Source organism: Anopheles merus, chromosome 3R (genome assembly GCF_017562075.2).
Source record: "Anopheles merus strain MAF chromosome 3R, AmerM5.1, whole genome shotgun sequence".
Classification (NCBI taxonomy): domain Eukaryota; kingdom Metazoa; phylum Arthropoda; class Insecta; order Diptera; family Culicidae; genus Anopheles; species Anopheles merus.
The window spans coordinates 21,864,558-21,878,938 of NC_054084.1; the positions used below are offsets into that span (position 1 = coordinate 21,864,558).

At 44.9% G+C, this 14,381-nt stretch overlaps 2 protein-coding genes across 2 annotated transcripts; both read left to right on the plus strand.

The window, feature by feature from the left end:
* The first annotated feature begins 4,681 nt into the window (after positions 1-4,681).
* LOC121597510 (S-adenosylmethionine sensor upstream of mTORC1) lies at positions 4,682-5,796 on the plus strand. The gene has a single exon (XM_041923324.1). It carries the CDS (start codon positions 4,762-4,764, stop codon positions 5,773-5,775), a length of 1,014 nt encoding a protein of 337 aa, XP_041779258.1. The 5' UTR covers positions 4,682-4,761; the 3' UTR covers positions 5,776-5,796.
* Positions 5,797-6,084: 288 nt separating this feature from the next.
* LOC121596338 (G-protein-signaling modulator 2) lies at positions 6,085-12,865 on the plus strand. Its single transcript, XM_041921189.1, has 7 exons — positions 6,085-6,943; positions 7,314-8,053; positions 8,150-8,732; positions 9,326-9,520; positions 9,601-9,686; positions 9,772-9,994; positions 10,069-12,865. The coding sequence occupies exons 1-7, from the start codon at positions 6,899-6,901 to the stop codon at positions 10,528-10,530; spliced, it is 2,334 nt and encodes a 777-aa protein (XP_041777123.1). The 5' UTR covers positions 6,085-6,898; the 3' UTR covers positions 10,531-12,865.
* The last annotated feature ends 1,516 nt before the right edge of the window (positions 12,866-14,381 follow it).

A 14,381-nucleotide genomic window follows, 5' to 3' on the forward strand; every position in this document is an offset into this window, starting at 1 on the left:
AGCGCAGCTGCGGTATAGTACTTACGATCGAGAATTATCAGCAATATATTTGGCAGTGCGTCACTTTAAGTATATGCTGGAAGGGCGCAGCTGTCATATTTACACTGATCATAAACCCATTATATATGCATTTCGCCAAAAACTCGACAAAGCTTCTGATCGGCAAGCCCGTCAACTAGATTTCATAGGCCAAATAACTACTGACATACGCCACATAAATGGTACAGAAAATATCGTCGCCGATCTGCTGTCTCGCATATCAGCTATACACACATTGCCTTCGATGGATTTTGTTGCGCTGGCAAATGATCAAAAAAATGACGAGGAACTCCGCAAGATATTGCAAGGTACAACTGAATCGTCGCTGCAATTAAAATTAATTGAGATTCCAGGCAGTAACACACAATTATATTGTGATTGCTCTACTAATCGTATTCGGCCGTATGTCACACCATCATTTCGAAATATTGCGCTGCGAGCGGTACATAATTTATCGCATCCTGGGACACGAAGCACAGCCAAATTGATGACCGAAAGATTCGTTTGGCCAAATATTCGAAAAGATAGCATTGCCTTTGCGAGAAGTTGTATACAATGCCAACGTTCAAAAATATCAAGGCATACTCAATCACCATTATCCCAATACCCTTCTCCAGACGATCGATTTTCCCATATTAACATCGACATAGTTGGTCCTTTTCCAATCAGCAGAGGAAATAGGTACTGCTTGACTATAATCGATAGATTTACTCGATGGCCAGAGGCTTTACCTATTCCGGACATGACTGCTTCTACAATAGCTGATGCTCTAGTTTCGGGATGGATTGCGCGTTTTGGTGTACCGAAATATATTACTTCTGATCAAGGTAGACAATTTGAGTCATCACTCTTCTTGGAATTAAACCGCCTGTTAGGTTCAACTCACCTGCGTACAACTGCATACCATCCTCAAAGCAATGGAATCATCGAAAGATTCCATAGAACATTTAAAGCAGCTCTTCTCTGCCACGATAATGAACACTGGTGTGAAAATCTCGCAGTGATACTACTTGGCTTAAGAACAACATACAAAGAAGATATTAAAGCATCACCAGCTGAGATGGTTTATGGTACCACACTTCGTATTCCCTCCGAATTTTTCAACGATATTGGCGAAACAACAAATGAAGCTGAGTTTGTAGCTAATTTACGAAATGCCATGCGATCATTACGCCCCAGACAAACCTCATGGCATGGTTCTCGGAATATTTTTATTCCCACCGAACTAAAATCATGTAAATTCGTCTTTATTCGCAATGATTCCATACGACCAACACTTTCACCACCGTACGAAGGGCCTTATGAGGTTATGGATCGAACAGAAAAAATCTTCAAGGTCAACGTGAAAGGTCGTACAGTATCTATATCAATAGACCGCCTCAAACCAGCCCACATCCTACAAGAATCTTCTGCAAGTGTTCCTGCTCCACCTACCAGTTCTTCTGAGTTACCACCGACTAGAACCACTCGTTCAGGCCGAAGAGTGGTGTTTCCTACCCATCTTCAACAGTACGTATCCTAGTCTGGAAGGGGAGTACTGTAGCAGCCCACTGTGCAGTTCGCGTGGCTCGTACGCAGAGTACGAGCTGTCATCAAGAGCTGTCAGAATTCCGTGGCGTGAACGACCATTCTGTTTGGCGCCCATTTTGAGAGCAGACCGATTTGGAAAAGTAAAAATAAAGAAAATTGAACAAAACGCTAAATTTGTTTTGAGGTGTAGAGCATGTTTTACGTTAGGATACACTGGTTCAACATGGAGGCGACCCATAAAAACGGTGCTGATGCTCGATTTGTAACATTTAAAAATTACATTAGTTTTGAGTGTCACTGGTTTTAAAATGTTCACGATTTTTTTTATTTTACTTAAATTATAGTAAATATTTTGTCTTTCCTTTTCTTTATAATGGTATCATTTTGTTAACAATTTTCTTTTCATCTGTAGCAATGAAGACAAAAAGTCGTGTTTTTCCTCGTATAATTTTACATTTTGCAATCCACTTTCCATCTACTGAACGATCTTCGCGCGATCCTCGTGGATAGCTGACAGCTGTCAAACAATCCAAACACCGGCACAGTGCGCGCGAAATTTGTAACAACAAACGCCACTTGTCAAGGTACTTAACGCAACCGCGGGATGAACCAATTTCGAGTTTAACGACACACACTCTCTCTACCTACGCATATTTTCGCGTGCTAATGACAATATTTTGCAATTATACACACTTTTCCCTCTAGACTGGGGTGACAATCAAACAGTATGGTCTCTCTGCACCACATCAACGTAAGTGTGAAAGCAAAACAATTCACAATCGGTGAAAAAATGCGTCTCACTGACTGTTGAAATTAATTAAACAACGCTCGGGAGATGTTCTGCAGGGTGCCCCTAGACCGCTGATACAAGCAAAGCGCTCCACCACCGTCCTGTTTGTTGATGCTGCCACGAGAGCTCGAGCTCTGTGGACGGTGTGGTATTTTTTTTCAAATTTTCTGGTACGTTGTGTAGATGCTACGCACTCCAACAATGCGCTCCATTATGCACATAGCAGGCCGTGAACAGCCAGCCAGCCCGCCCATACACGCCCGAACCGATGGGCGGCTTTGAAATGTTTGAAGATTTGATTTCACAGTTGGCGTTCGTGTTTGCTTTTGCGCCGGTTTGGTCTGCGCTGCGACGAATGGGAGGCAGTCCTTTAACGATGTTTAAGCTTGCCCCGTGTGAAAGGTTTACCGCCAACCAGCGTGATCGTCGGTTCGTCCCCCGGGTGTGTTGATTTGGTGTTTTCAAAAACTGCATGTGCGTTAGATTCGGCGCACCGGTTTGCTGCTAGCGTACAAGACACGTGGAGACATTGGCAGGGCGCACTTGCTGAGCAAACGATATACGTGAGTGAAGTTTGTGTGTGTGTGTGTGTGTGTGTGTGTGTGTGTGTGTGAGTGGGTAAAATCAATATTTAGCTCACAGCACATGGGGCGATGGCGTTTGCGTTTGCACACCGGCGATAGAAATGGACAAATTTTCTCGTACATACCCCTTGGGTGCAGGGATTGTGCAAGTCGTGCCTGCGAGGATAACTACCGTAACAATGGCAAACAATAGCCGGTCCAAAATTTGGCCATTGGGGAGCCATCCAAATAACGTTGCGAGGTTTTGTTTGAGTTTCAACGATCGATGGTGAGTCAAGGTCGAAAGTGCTGCGTTGGTATTATGGCCGTAGGATTTATATTGAATGATTTACAGTCTCAAGTTATGGAACCGTTTCTAAAATGGGTTCGTAAACAATATTGCAGAAACTAAGTTTGTTCTTAAACATAATGACTGTCCCGAATGCACACTGCTTCCTAGTTGGGTATAGCTGTGAGGTAAATTGTAGCCATTAAAAACCGTGGAGAGATGACATCAGACGAATGGCGACACTTGATAGGGAAGTTTTGTTTTCCTGCTTTTTAGCTTCGCGCCTTGCTTGGTGGTGGAATAGGCTTCATCACAATTTATTTTCCTTTTAACCGGTACATCGGTTACTTGAGTCAAATATAACGTGCTTCGCGCAACATCTGAATTTTAAAAATCCATATACTCCGGACACTCCAATAATGTCTGGCGAAGAATTCGGCTCAGTTTCAACACGTAGCTCTACTGTCCACACTTGCACAAACACGGAGTCTGTGATAGGCAAAGTGAAAAACAAGTTTGATAATTTGCTTTTGGAAACAAGCAACTGTTCGATCTATTAATAGATTGTCAAATCGTCTCAATAAACACGTATGTGGAGTATTTTTAACGCTGTTTTGCCGCAAGTAATGTGCTAGTACTGTGCTAGACACACAACACCATACAACAGGGAAGTAAGAAATGCGGAAAAAGTTGGCTATAAAAGCAATACTGGAGAACACGTAAAGGTCAGTTACAGACATCACTCAGACATTCACTCGTCAGCATGAAGTTTGCATTCGGTTTCCTTCCGATTGTCTTAGCCGTTGTGGTAGGTGTGGTGGTGTGTCAGGATTTTTCGTATTATGAAGAATCTGCCACTGCCCCGGAACCAGATTACTACCACGTTGATGATGGATACGATCCGGATAGAATTGCTATGCTGCAGCATACATCAAAGGGACGGAGCTGGCTCGGTATAGCCTCGAGGCTTATTTCGAATTATTTGGGCTATGAGTAGGATAGCTCTTTGTGGAGATAAATATTGAAGTATAATTTGGAAAAAAGTCAATAAAGTTATGTACCGTTTTGGTAATTGCAGAATAGAAAATGTGAAATTAAGCGTGTTTAAATCCTTTTTTGGTTTTCCTAAGCATCACTTCACACCTGAAGTTACTTAGCGCCCGAATTTATGCAATATGATGTTCTTTGTTGAATTTATCCAATACAACTACCACAATCTGGGAATCAGATTCGAGCAACAGTCTCACTATCGAGCTAATTTTGTTCTTCTCACTCGAGCTGAGGTTTTACAGATATAGGTAATTAGGTTAACTAAAAATTATGTTTATTTCATTAAAAAAAAGTAACGAAAACCAAAGCTTGTTCAATAACTGCAAATGAAATGAAAATCTTTTAATTTAAACATTTTTGTGATATACCTTTCATCTACTCGAATCTATATTTTCTCTCTTTTGCTTCATTTGGCCGCAGCTGAATGTGCTCACTGTTTGTTTACATTTTCAAGCCGACAGAAAGAAACGTGCATGTGAATCGTGCTGCCGTGTTTCGTGATGGCCACGCAAGAGCAGCTTGAACTGTCCGGGTTGATAAAATCCGTCCACCAGCGTCTTCGCGACTCGGCCAAACAGCAAGACCCGGAAACAGTATGGAAGGAACACGTACGCGATGCAGGGCTGCTGAAAAGCTACGCCGAAGCAATGCACAAACTCGCCACCTGCTACTGGGACCGGACGATGGAGGTAAGCTGCAAACGATCAAACAGCCGCATCGAATGGGTTGTGGCGTCCTGCCGGAGCTACTTTCATGGAGCGACCCCCCTGCTGTACCTGTTCCGCGAGAAGGATGACAAGGTGATGCAGGCAATCGACGGCATCGGCCACCAACCCGACCATCGTCCGTACACGATCGATCGAATACGGCTGCTCGATGTGGGAAGCTGTTACGATCCGTTCGCGTACTTTCCGGATTTCGACGTAACGGCCATCGATATCGCACCCGCCTGTGCGTCGGTGTGGCATTGTGATTTTCTCGAAGCGGAAGTTTTGAAGAGCCTCACCGAACCACTCGTATCGGAGGAGCACCGTTCGATCGAAGCGTTCCCGAGCGAACATTTCGATGCGATCGTGTTTAGCTTGCTGCTGGAGTATCTGCCCTCGCCGGACCAACGGTTACGATGCTGTCGGAAAGCGTACGAGCTGCTGAAACCGGAAGGCATCCTGCTGATCATAACACCGGACAGCCGGCACCAGGGAGCGAATGCAAAACTGATGAAAAACTGGCGCTACACGCTAGGGCAGATGGGATTCGGGCGCATTAAGATAGAGAAGCTGGAGCACGTGACGTGTATGGTGTACCGGAAGTGCATCTTTCCGGCGGTAAGCAAACGGTGGTGTGACATACATCGGGAAGCGTACATGCAGCCGGTGTTGAACATTCCGCAGGATTTTCACGAGTCGATGGTGGATGGCCGGGAGCAGGAAGGCGAAATGGAAGTTTGCCGAACGGAGGAGGACGAGGGCGAAATAAGGGAAGCGTTTGCGGGGTTACCATTTTTGGAAAGTTAATAAAATCAATGTGCTATTTTACATTTGGTGTTCATTAATCTGTACTTTAAAACATCATCAAAAGATTAAAATTGCCTTGTTATGTCTTCACTGTGGTCGATTGCTTTCTGTAAAAAAAGAATAATAAACAGTTTTTTTTCGATAATTTTATTTAAAAATCTTTGATACCAGCTATTAGTAAACTTGTAAACTGTTAACTCTAGATTTACGTAGAAATAAAACATAAAACACAAGCAAATTTAATAAAACAAAAAAACCTTTTTGATTTTGCAACGAAAATAACCCGTTTTTCAAATGCAAACTGTCAATGAAACGTCAAGCCAGCGAGCCCGCGAACTGTCCCGCTGTGCCGTGATGTTGTAGTTGTTGTTGAGGAGGAAAGTGCACGATAATTTGCTGCCAGCAAGCTACGAAAGTGTCCCGCAAACGCGATCCACGGAATGCTACGGATTCCCAGCGCCAAAAGCGGCCAAAGTCCCGCACCGTATGCCATCGACGTGTCGTGTGGACAGTGATTGTGGTGGCTTCTGCGTGTGTGCGTGCGTGTTTATATGCGAAAAGCTTCGCGAGCAAAGGGGCTTGCCCGGAACGATAGACTGTGTTTCTGTGTGTGACATAGTTTACATTTTGGCACGCAAAATATACTCATCCTTGATAGCCGTACAGCAGCCGTGTGTTTTGTTGCGTAGAATACTCGCCATCATCGATATTGGACCCCAAATCTGAATCTCTTCATCGGGGGACGGCATCATCACGGACACTTCACATCACAACAACAAGTTGCCGAGAAAGATGCTTGTTAGATAGAAGAAGGGAGAGCGAGAGAAAGAAACGCGTCGGGGAGTGTGTGTGTGTGTGAGTGTGTGAACGAGAAAGTGAAACAGAAGCAAAAAACGGTTAGTGTGTGGGCAAGCGAGACGCACGGAAGACAACCGGAGAAGGGAAAACAAACAAAACACAAGGGAAAGTGTTTTTCTTTCGGAGGCAACAGGGGGGTTTTTCTCGCCGGATTGCCCAAATCAACTCCAGCTGAGCAGATAAAGGTCATAAAAAAGGAGCGGATTTTTTTTTATTTCTTCGAACATTCCGAGCCAACACACGAACACCCCGCACGGTTCGTACGATGTCGTCACTCTCAGCAAGCGCTGAAAATTTATCCAGCGATCAGGTAGCGTATACGACGGCGATTTACTTGTTTCATTTTCTCTTCCAGCCCAAGATCCACTTAATTGAACAGACAGACCGATCGACTGTTTTTCATTTGAAGCAACCAAATGCCTCTTATTATGACCCCATGCACACCCTACTAAAAAAGGCAGTGAATCATAATTGGTGCAGTCGTCACGATGATGGGACTCGCGAGGCGAAACAGGAAAAAGCGAACGGGGCGGTACACTGTGGCATGAATCGCTCCGTTTGTTTCGCTCCGCGAGAGCGCCAAGATCAATTAAACGCTGTCATCCCTAGCGTGCTGTCTGTTCCGCCAGCATCTTACGGTTGCTTTTTCTTCTGCTCTCTCTCTCTCACTCTCCACCCAGAACAACGATGGCTCGTCGATGTGCCTGGAGCTGGCGCTGGAGGGCGAGCGGCTGTGCAAATCGGGCGACTGCCGGGCGGGCGTGGCATTCTTCCAGGCCGCCATCCAGGCCGGTACGGACGATCTGCGTACGCTCAGCGCAATCTACAGCCAGCTTGGCAACGCGTACTTCTACCTGGGCGACTACACGAAGGCAATGCAGTACCACAAGCACGATCTGACGCTCGCCCGCTCCATGAACGATCGGCTCGGGGAAGCCAAATCGTCCGGCAATCTGGGCAACACGCTCAAGGTGATGGGCCGGTTCGACGAGGCGGCCATCTTCTGCCAGCGCCATCTGGCCATTGCGCGCGTGCTGGAGGACCGGCTGTCGGAGGGCCGCGCCCTGTACAACCTGGGCAACGTGTATCACGCCAAGGGCAAGCAGCTCGGGCAGAAGGATCCGGGCGATTTCTCGGCCGAGGTGCAGGACTCGCTGCTGAAGGCGGTCGACTTTTATCAGCAAAACTTGCGGCTGATGCGCGAGCTGGGCGATCGCGGTGCGCAGGGCCGGGCGTGCGGCAATCTCGGCAACACGTACTATCTGCTCGGACAGTTCGAGACGGCGATCGAGCACCACCAGGAGCGGTTGCGAATAGCGCGCGAGTTTGGCGATAAGGCGGCGGAGCGGCGAGCGAACAGCAACCTGGGCAATTCTCACATCTTTCTCGGTCACTTCGAGCAGGCGGCTAATCATTACAAGTGCGTACAGGGGATGGGGTGCGGATCTACTGTGGGGTTGTTTGTATTTCTTAAAACTTTGCCCGTTTCACTAATAACCGTTTTCGTTTCCCGCAGGCGTACATTATCATTAGCGATCGAGCTGGGCGAACGGGCAGTTGAGGCGCAGGCGTGCTACAGTCTCGGCAACACGTACACGCTGTTGCGCGATTTCCCCACCGCGATCGACTACCATCAGCGGCATCTAGCCATTGCGCAGGAGCTCGGCGATCGCATCGGGGAGGCGCGTGCCTGCTGGAGCCTGGGCAATGCGCACACCTCGATCGGCAATCACGAAAAGGCGCTGCACTACGCCAACTCGCACTACCTGCTGGCGAAGGAGCTGGGCGACATGGTGGGCGAAAGTACGGCCCGCATGAACATGGCCGATTTGCGCAAAATTTTGGGCCTGCCCGAGCTGGAAGCCAACGTGGAAGCTGCGCAGCCGGGAGAGCTGGGTGGAGCACACACTGCCCCACACGCGGTAACCGCGAAGGCACCGACTGACGGGGCCGGGGACAGTGAATCAGGATCGCTGCACCATCACACTCACCACGGACAGCAGGTGCACGTGGCGGCCGCAGCCAAGGTGGCTTCCCTTGCCGCCAGCAAACAGCATCGCTTGCGCCGCCAGAGCATGGAACAGCTAGACCTAATTAAGGTATGCACACGCTTGCCCGTCGTTCTATTGAGCTGTGTAAACATAAGGGGAGAGGGGGAGGGATTTTTAGTGTGTGTGTTTGTATGTGAGAGATTGTTATCGCTAATCGCGGCCGGTCGATTCAACAACAAAAACAAATGCCTGCCGGTGGCAAACCTATAATCAAGCGCGCAAACTATGATAATTGATGGGAATGTGTTGGATGCGTAACGGCTGACGGGTTTGGTGTAGTGCGGGCATCATTGGCGATGGGATTGATCGGGGCCATCCCCACCTCCCTTTTTTTTATCAACTCCGGGTTGTGTGCACGCGGTTTGGCCCAGCTGTCGCTTCAGTTCACTGTGGCAAGTGCGTATCGAAAGGTGGTGTCCATATTGGTACTTTTCGGCGACAGACAGAATGGTTGTTCAAACAACGGTGTGCCCTTATCTTCGACCGGGTGAGATAAGAACGAGTTTTTGGCAACATTTCTCCACCGGCACTTTCCTCGGGGAGCTCATAAAAAAACGAAAACCAACTGAACAGTTTGCGGTGCGATATCGCGCTTGATCGAGTGAGACTAATGAAGTGTATGTTTATCTTTCGCGCTGTAGCTAACGCCGGATGGCAAAAAGCTGGCCCAGCATAACGTCCAGGAGAATCAAACGAGCAATGCGCAGGTACCGCCGTCCCAGCCGTCGAAGGTGAAAAAGAGCGAAAACAGCTTCAAGAGCAACGACGAAGATTTCTTCGATTTACTGACCCGATCGCAGAGCAAGCGTATGGACGATCAGCGCTGCACGCTGAAGGTTAGTTGTGGGTATAAGTAAGTTTATTAAACGATTGGTTTGCTAATTGGTGCCCTGTTTTGTGTGCTACTCCTTTATAGTTAACGCATGCTGAAAGTGTTGATTCTGCGAGAAAACCACTGACACAGCATAACAGCAACAACCCACCGGCGGGCAAGGAGAATAGGTAATGTGATTGCTTATCGCTACCGTATGTTCCGCAACGCTTCTAATTGCTGCTACCGTTGGGCTTTCCTTCCCCCTCTTTATAGGAACGTGCTGCTGGAAATGATTGCACACTTCCAGTCGGAGCGAATGGATGAACAACGAGCACTGCTGCCTGGGCTGAAGCGAATATCGCTCGGCAATGCCAACAATATGAGCCGTCCGACGAACAATAATGAATCGGGACCGGGGTCCACCACGCCGGAAGATCCGGTCGAGCTCGGTACACCACCGGACGATGCGTTCCTCGACATGCTGATGAGATGCCAGGTGAGTGTGTGCATTTGGAAATGGAATGAATCTCCCGCACAAGCGCGCTAACGTTACCTCTCTCCCGCCAAAAGGGTTCACGCATTGAGGAGCAACGGTCGGAGCTGCCAACGCCAAATATAACGCTCGATGCGGAGGCGACCGAAGGCCAGGTCGTCGCACCGGCCAGCGTCGCGTCGAACAGTGGCGCAACCGTGCCGGATGAGGATTTCTTTTCGCTTATCATGCGCCTCCAGGGAGGCCGCATGGAAGATCAACGTGCCACCGTTCCGCTGAACAATAATCTGAACCGCAGTGCTAGCAACCCGCAGCAGCAGCAGCAACATAATCATTCCAACAGTAGCAATGGTAATGGGAACAACAGCCAAAATAATACCAGCACAGCTATAAATAATAACAATAACGGTGGAAATGCGGCGAACAATTCTACTGCCAGCAATAGTAACGTCACCAACGGGAACGCTCAGAACGGTAGCAGCAACAACAGCAGCACCGGCTGCGGTGGTGGTAACAGCGTTGGGAAAAGCTTAAAATGATTTTACTCGTTCGATCGCTAGTGCTGCCACGCTGCAGTGCCTGTGCGATCGTGAGGGCTAACAGGGGCGGATTCTCTCCGTACGCAGATGAAAGAGGGAGCATTTTATTTTGATGGTTTATTTGGAACACAAACAATCAGTCCAAATGCTTTATAATGTCCAATTTCCTTTTGGTGTGTGTATAGATGCAAACTTGCAAAGCGGAGAGTCGAGCATGACGTCACACGATTTCATATCATTCAACATCATCAAGCGTGTTAGCACATTTTATCTTGTCTGGTGGACTATTGACTAAATTTTAATGAACGCCGTCTATATTTGTACAGTTCTTGGGGCGATGTATTAGTTACATGTTTTGTATCATCCAACATTAAAAAGAAAAGTTCAGTTCTAAGTTCAGCAAGAATGTACTTTTCCCTACAAATCACATTCGTCACCCCGTCCATTTTGTATGCCTGCAGTTAATCTCGTTTTATGAAATGACAAATTGGTCTAATCGGTTGAAAATGCCATGATTCTCAAGACAAGCGTTGGTTTTTGAACGATTTTCTAAAAAATAATTTTTGTGGCCAAAAAACTAATTGGAAGAATCATTAAAAAAAAGGCAGAACGCTGTGAGAAAGCTGTGAAAAGTGTCTAGAATGCGTTAACTTAATGCGCAGTACGCAATCAAAACGTGTTTGACCTTGCAGGATGTTTATTGTAAATTTTGGGCTAAATTTAATTTTGCTGTTGCATTGCCCACAGTAAAACACAGTAATGGAACTATTATTTGCTAGCTTTCCAATAGGTTTGATTTACTTTTGGGTTCTAAGTGCGGCACGTTCAGCGGGACATCGGATGAATGTCTCTCATTGCTACTTACTTTCTTCCTTCCTGTGTAATGTTTAAGTAAAAAGCGCTAGAGCAAACCACGTATGCCATTGGTAGAGAATAAGAGTAAACAGAGGTGTAAAATGAGTTTAGTTAAGCAGCAGATCCCTTTTTGCGTCGCAATAATTTTGAATATCTTAAACAAACAAAACATAGTTTCTTGATGAACTAGCTTCACGGAAGCGAAAAGCAAACGAAAAGAAAACAAAATATTTAAGAGCATTTAAATGTTCTAGTATAAAGCTCTCATCGCCCCCCCCCGGTTAGATGCGGCTTACACAACAATACACATCGTGGCACAATGATAACAAATCTTCCAAATCCCTATTTTCCTATTGGAATATATAACACGAAACCACAGGGCCAGCCCCCCCATTCGCGCCTGGAAGTGACACTGAACATGCACAGTCCTCCGCCATGTGCTACTTCCGCTTCCATTTGATGGGTAGAGCTAAATGATATATTATCATTCCGCTAATTCCATTCGAAAGTTAAGAGGGACCGCGGGAAGGACAACTAAGAAGGATTGATTTGATGAACCTTTGCCAAAATGAATGATGAAAGTTTAGAAAAGAGTGGGTGTGGTTGTGCGTGTGTGCATGCGTAAACTCATATACGGTAGGAACGGAGGTACAAGAATGGTAAAGAGAAAACAGAGCATTATCAGGTATTAACACATCTCTTAAATAGTAATAATTAGTAACATTGAAAAAATCTAACGTCCCGCCTAATATGCTCCGAACAGCGCTGCGTATCTAATGATATATACGAACTTTATACACATTACATATACGCGTTTATATACACACACACATATACATCCAGAGACACACATACACACACATATATACATACAGAGAGATACACACACACGTACGCACATACCGATCCAATTGCATGTGGGGCTTTGGAGTACAAGATAGTAGAGCGCTAGAGAAGAGCGGTGCGCCAAAACATTTCGCTGCATTTTTTAAACGATCTGTACAATCGGCCCTTTTGAACGCCATACTTTGTAACTTGATTCCACCATACACACTTACTGTTGTTATGTAGAAAGGTTTAAGCGGTGCTTCTCGCGGTGGTCCAAAGGCCGAGGGAGGGCGCAGTTCATATCATTCGAATGTTTGTGTAATGCGTTTTGTTATTGTTCAGTTTGGGAAAGTATTTCTCAATCAATCGGATGTTGCATTTCTATTTCTCTAGCGGTACGGTTGCGTTTCAACGATCTGAGTTCATGTACTACTTGATATTTAATCGTTTTTAGACCGCTGGACAGTGTTAAAATGAGACAAATTATACAAAAAAGTGAGTTTAAAAAATAATAGTTATAATGGCGCATTCTGGCTGGGAAGAAGGTGAAACAGAATAATATTCTAGCGAACAAATTAATGCTGAAATCTGATATGAAAAGGAATAAATGAAGGCAGCAGAAGCAACAACCAACCCTCCTTCACTCGAATAAGAAAGTAAAATTTAACATAACTAAACGATAACTAAATCAATCGGACAGATAGATAGAAAGAGAGAGAGAGAGAGAGAGAGAAAGAGAGAGGGAGAGAGAAAGAGAGAGAGAGAGAGAGAGAGAGCATTCCTGCCCTATTTCTATTATGAACGACATTATTACGAGCTGCTAATGAAATAATGATAATAAATAAAGTATCTACAATTTTCCAAATCCATCAAACAAAATGTGCTCTATTTCTGTAGCTTTCCTTACGTTTTTAATCGAAAGTTGTGTTTTGAAGAAATATCAGTTAATCTATTAACTTTATTTCTGTCTTATCAATATTTACAAATTTATATAATCTATTTACCTTTATTTTCCTTCTGTTATTTCTATTTCAGTCCTGTAAAATTGCAGGGTTTCTCTCTGCATTATTTTGGTCGGTAAGATTCTTTCATTACAGTCTTTCTTCGAGTAACTCGTAGTAAAAGCATTTTTTATTTCATTTTGACAGTTATCTAGTGACATAATAAATTACATTACAGTTAAAAAATGTGAAAGCTCTAAACTGTCAGAATTGACCGAATTATTTACACAAATTGTATGAAAAAAGTATTTAATTGCTTAAGAGTACTAAATTAATAACAAATATATCTGTTTATCAACCATGTTTTGGCTGAAAAACGTGATATTCCACTTACGCAAAATGTCGAGTAACGCAACTGTCTCTGAAATGTATTATTCGCTTAGATCGTAGAAACTGTAATTCATGTTATTTATTTTCAGCCTGTGTAATTATTGTTTTGCTTAACAGTTCTCTTGGTATAATATTTTTTATTATTATAAATTTTCGCTTAATTTTTGTGTTTTTAGTATTTTAAATTATACTGTTTGACCTACTGATTAACATTCATTCGTTCTGTAAATTATGCCAATAGTTTTTTAAGCAAACTTTTTAACGCGTTGATAAATTCAAATATTAATAAACTTGATTGTTGCCTGCAACAATAAAGCAACTATAAAACGCATCGAACAATTGGACGATCAAAATCAAACCCTCTCCAAAGTCCCCCTGCGGCAGAGGTACGCATCTGGGTAAATATTTATTTAAATTATGAATTTATCATCGCACCTTAAAACACCCACCGCATAAATCACTGCCCCGGTTATTTGCATTTTGCTGCTTGATTTATGCTTCAATTACTTTTCCAATCGGGTCGCTTAAAGCAAACAATAAAATTAAAACTTACGTTCCCTTTCCCTTGATCGTTTTTTTTCTTCTGTACGATCGATTCACTTACGTTTCGCCGGGATGGACACGCAGTATTTATTCTTATGCTCTTATGTTACAAACACAGCAAAAGGTGTCCGCAAGATGAATGCAGATCGCCGCAAGGCAGATGAGTGAAGCGCACTCCACACCGGCGGGCCGGCGGGCCAGCCAGCGAATATCTTTGCATACGAATCGTGCAGCAGCATCCCGCAGGCAGCGATTCATTCGCTTATCACCTCTCACCGATGTGTGTGTGTGTGT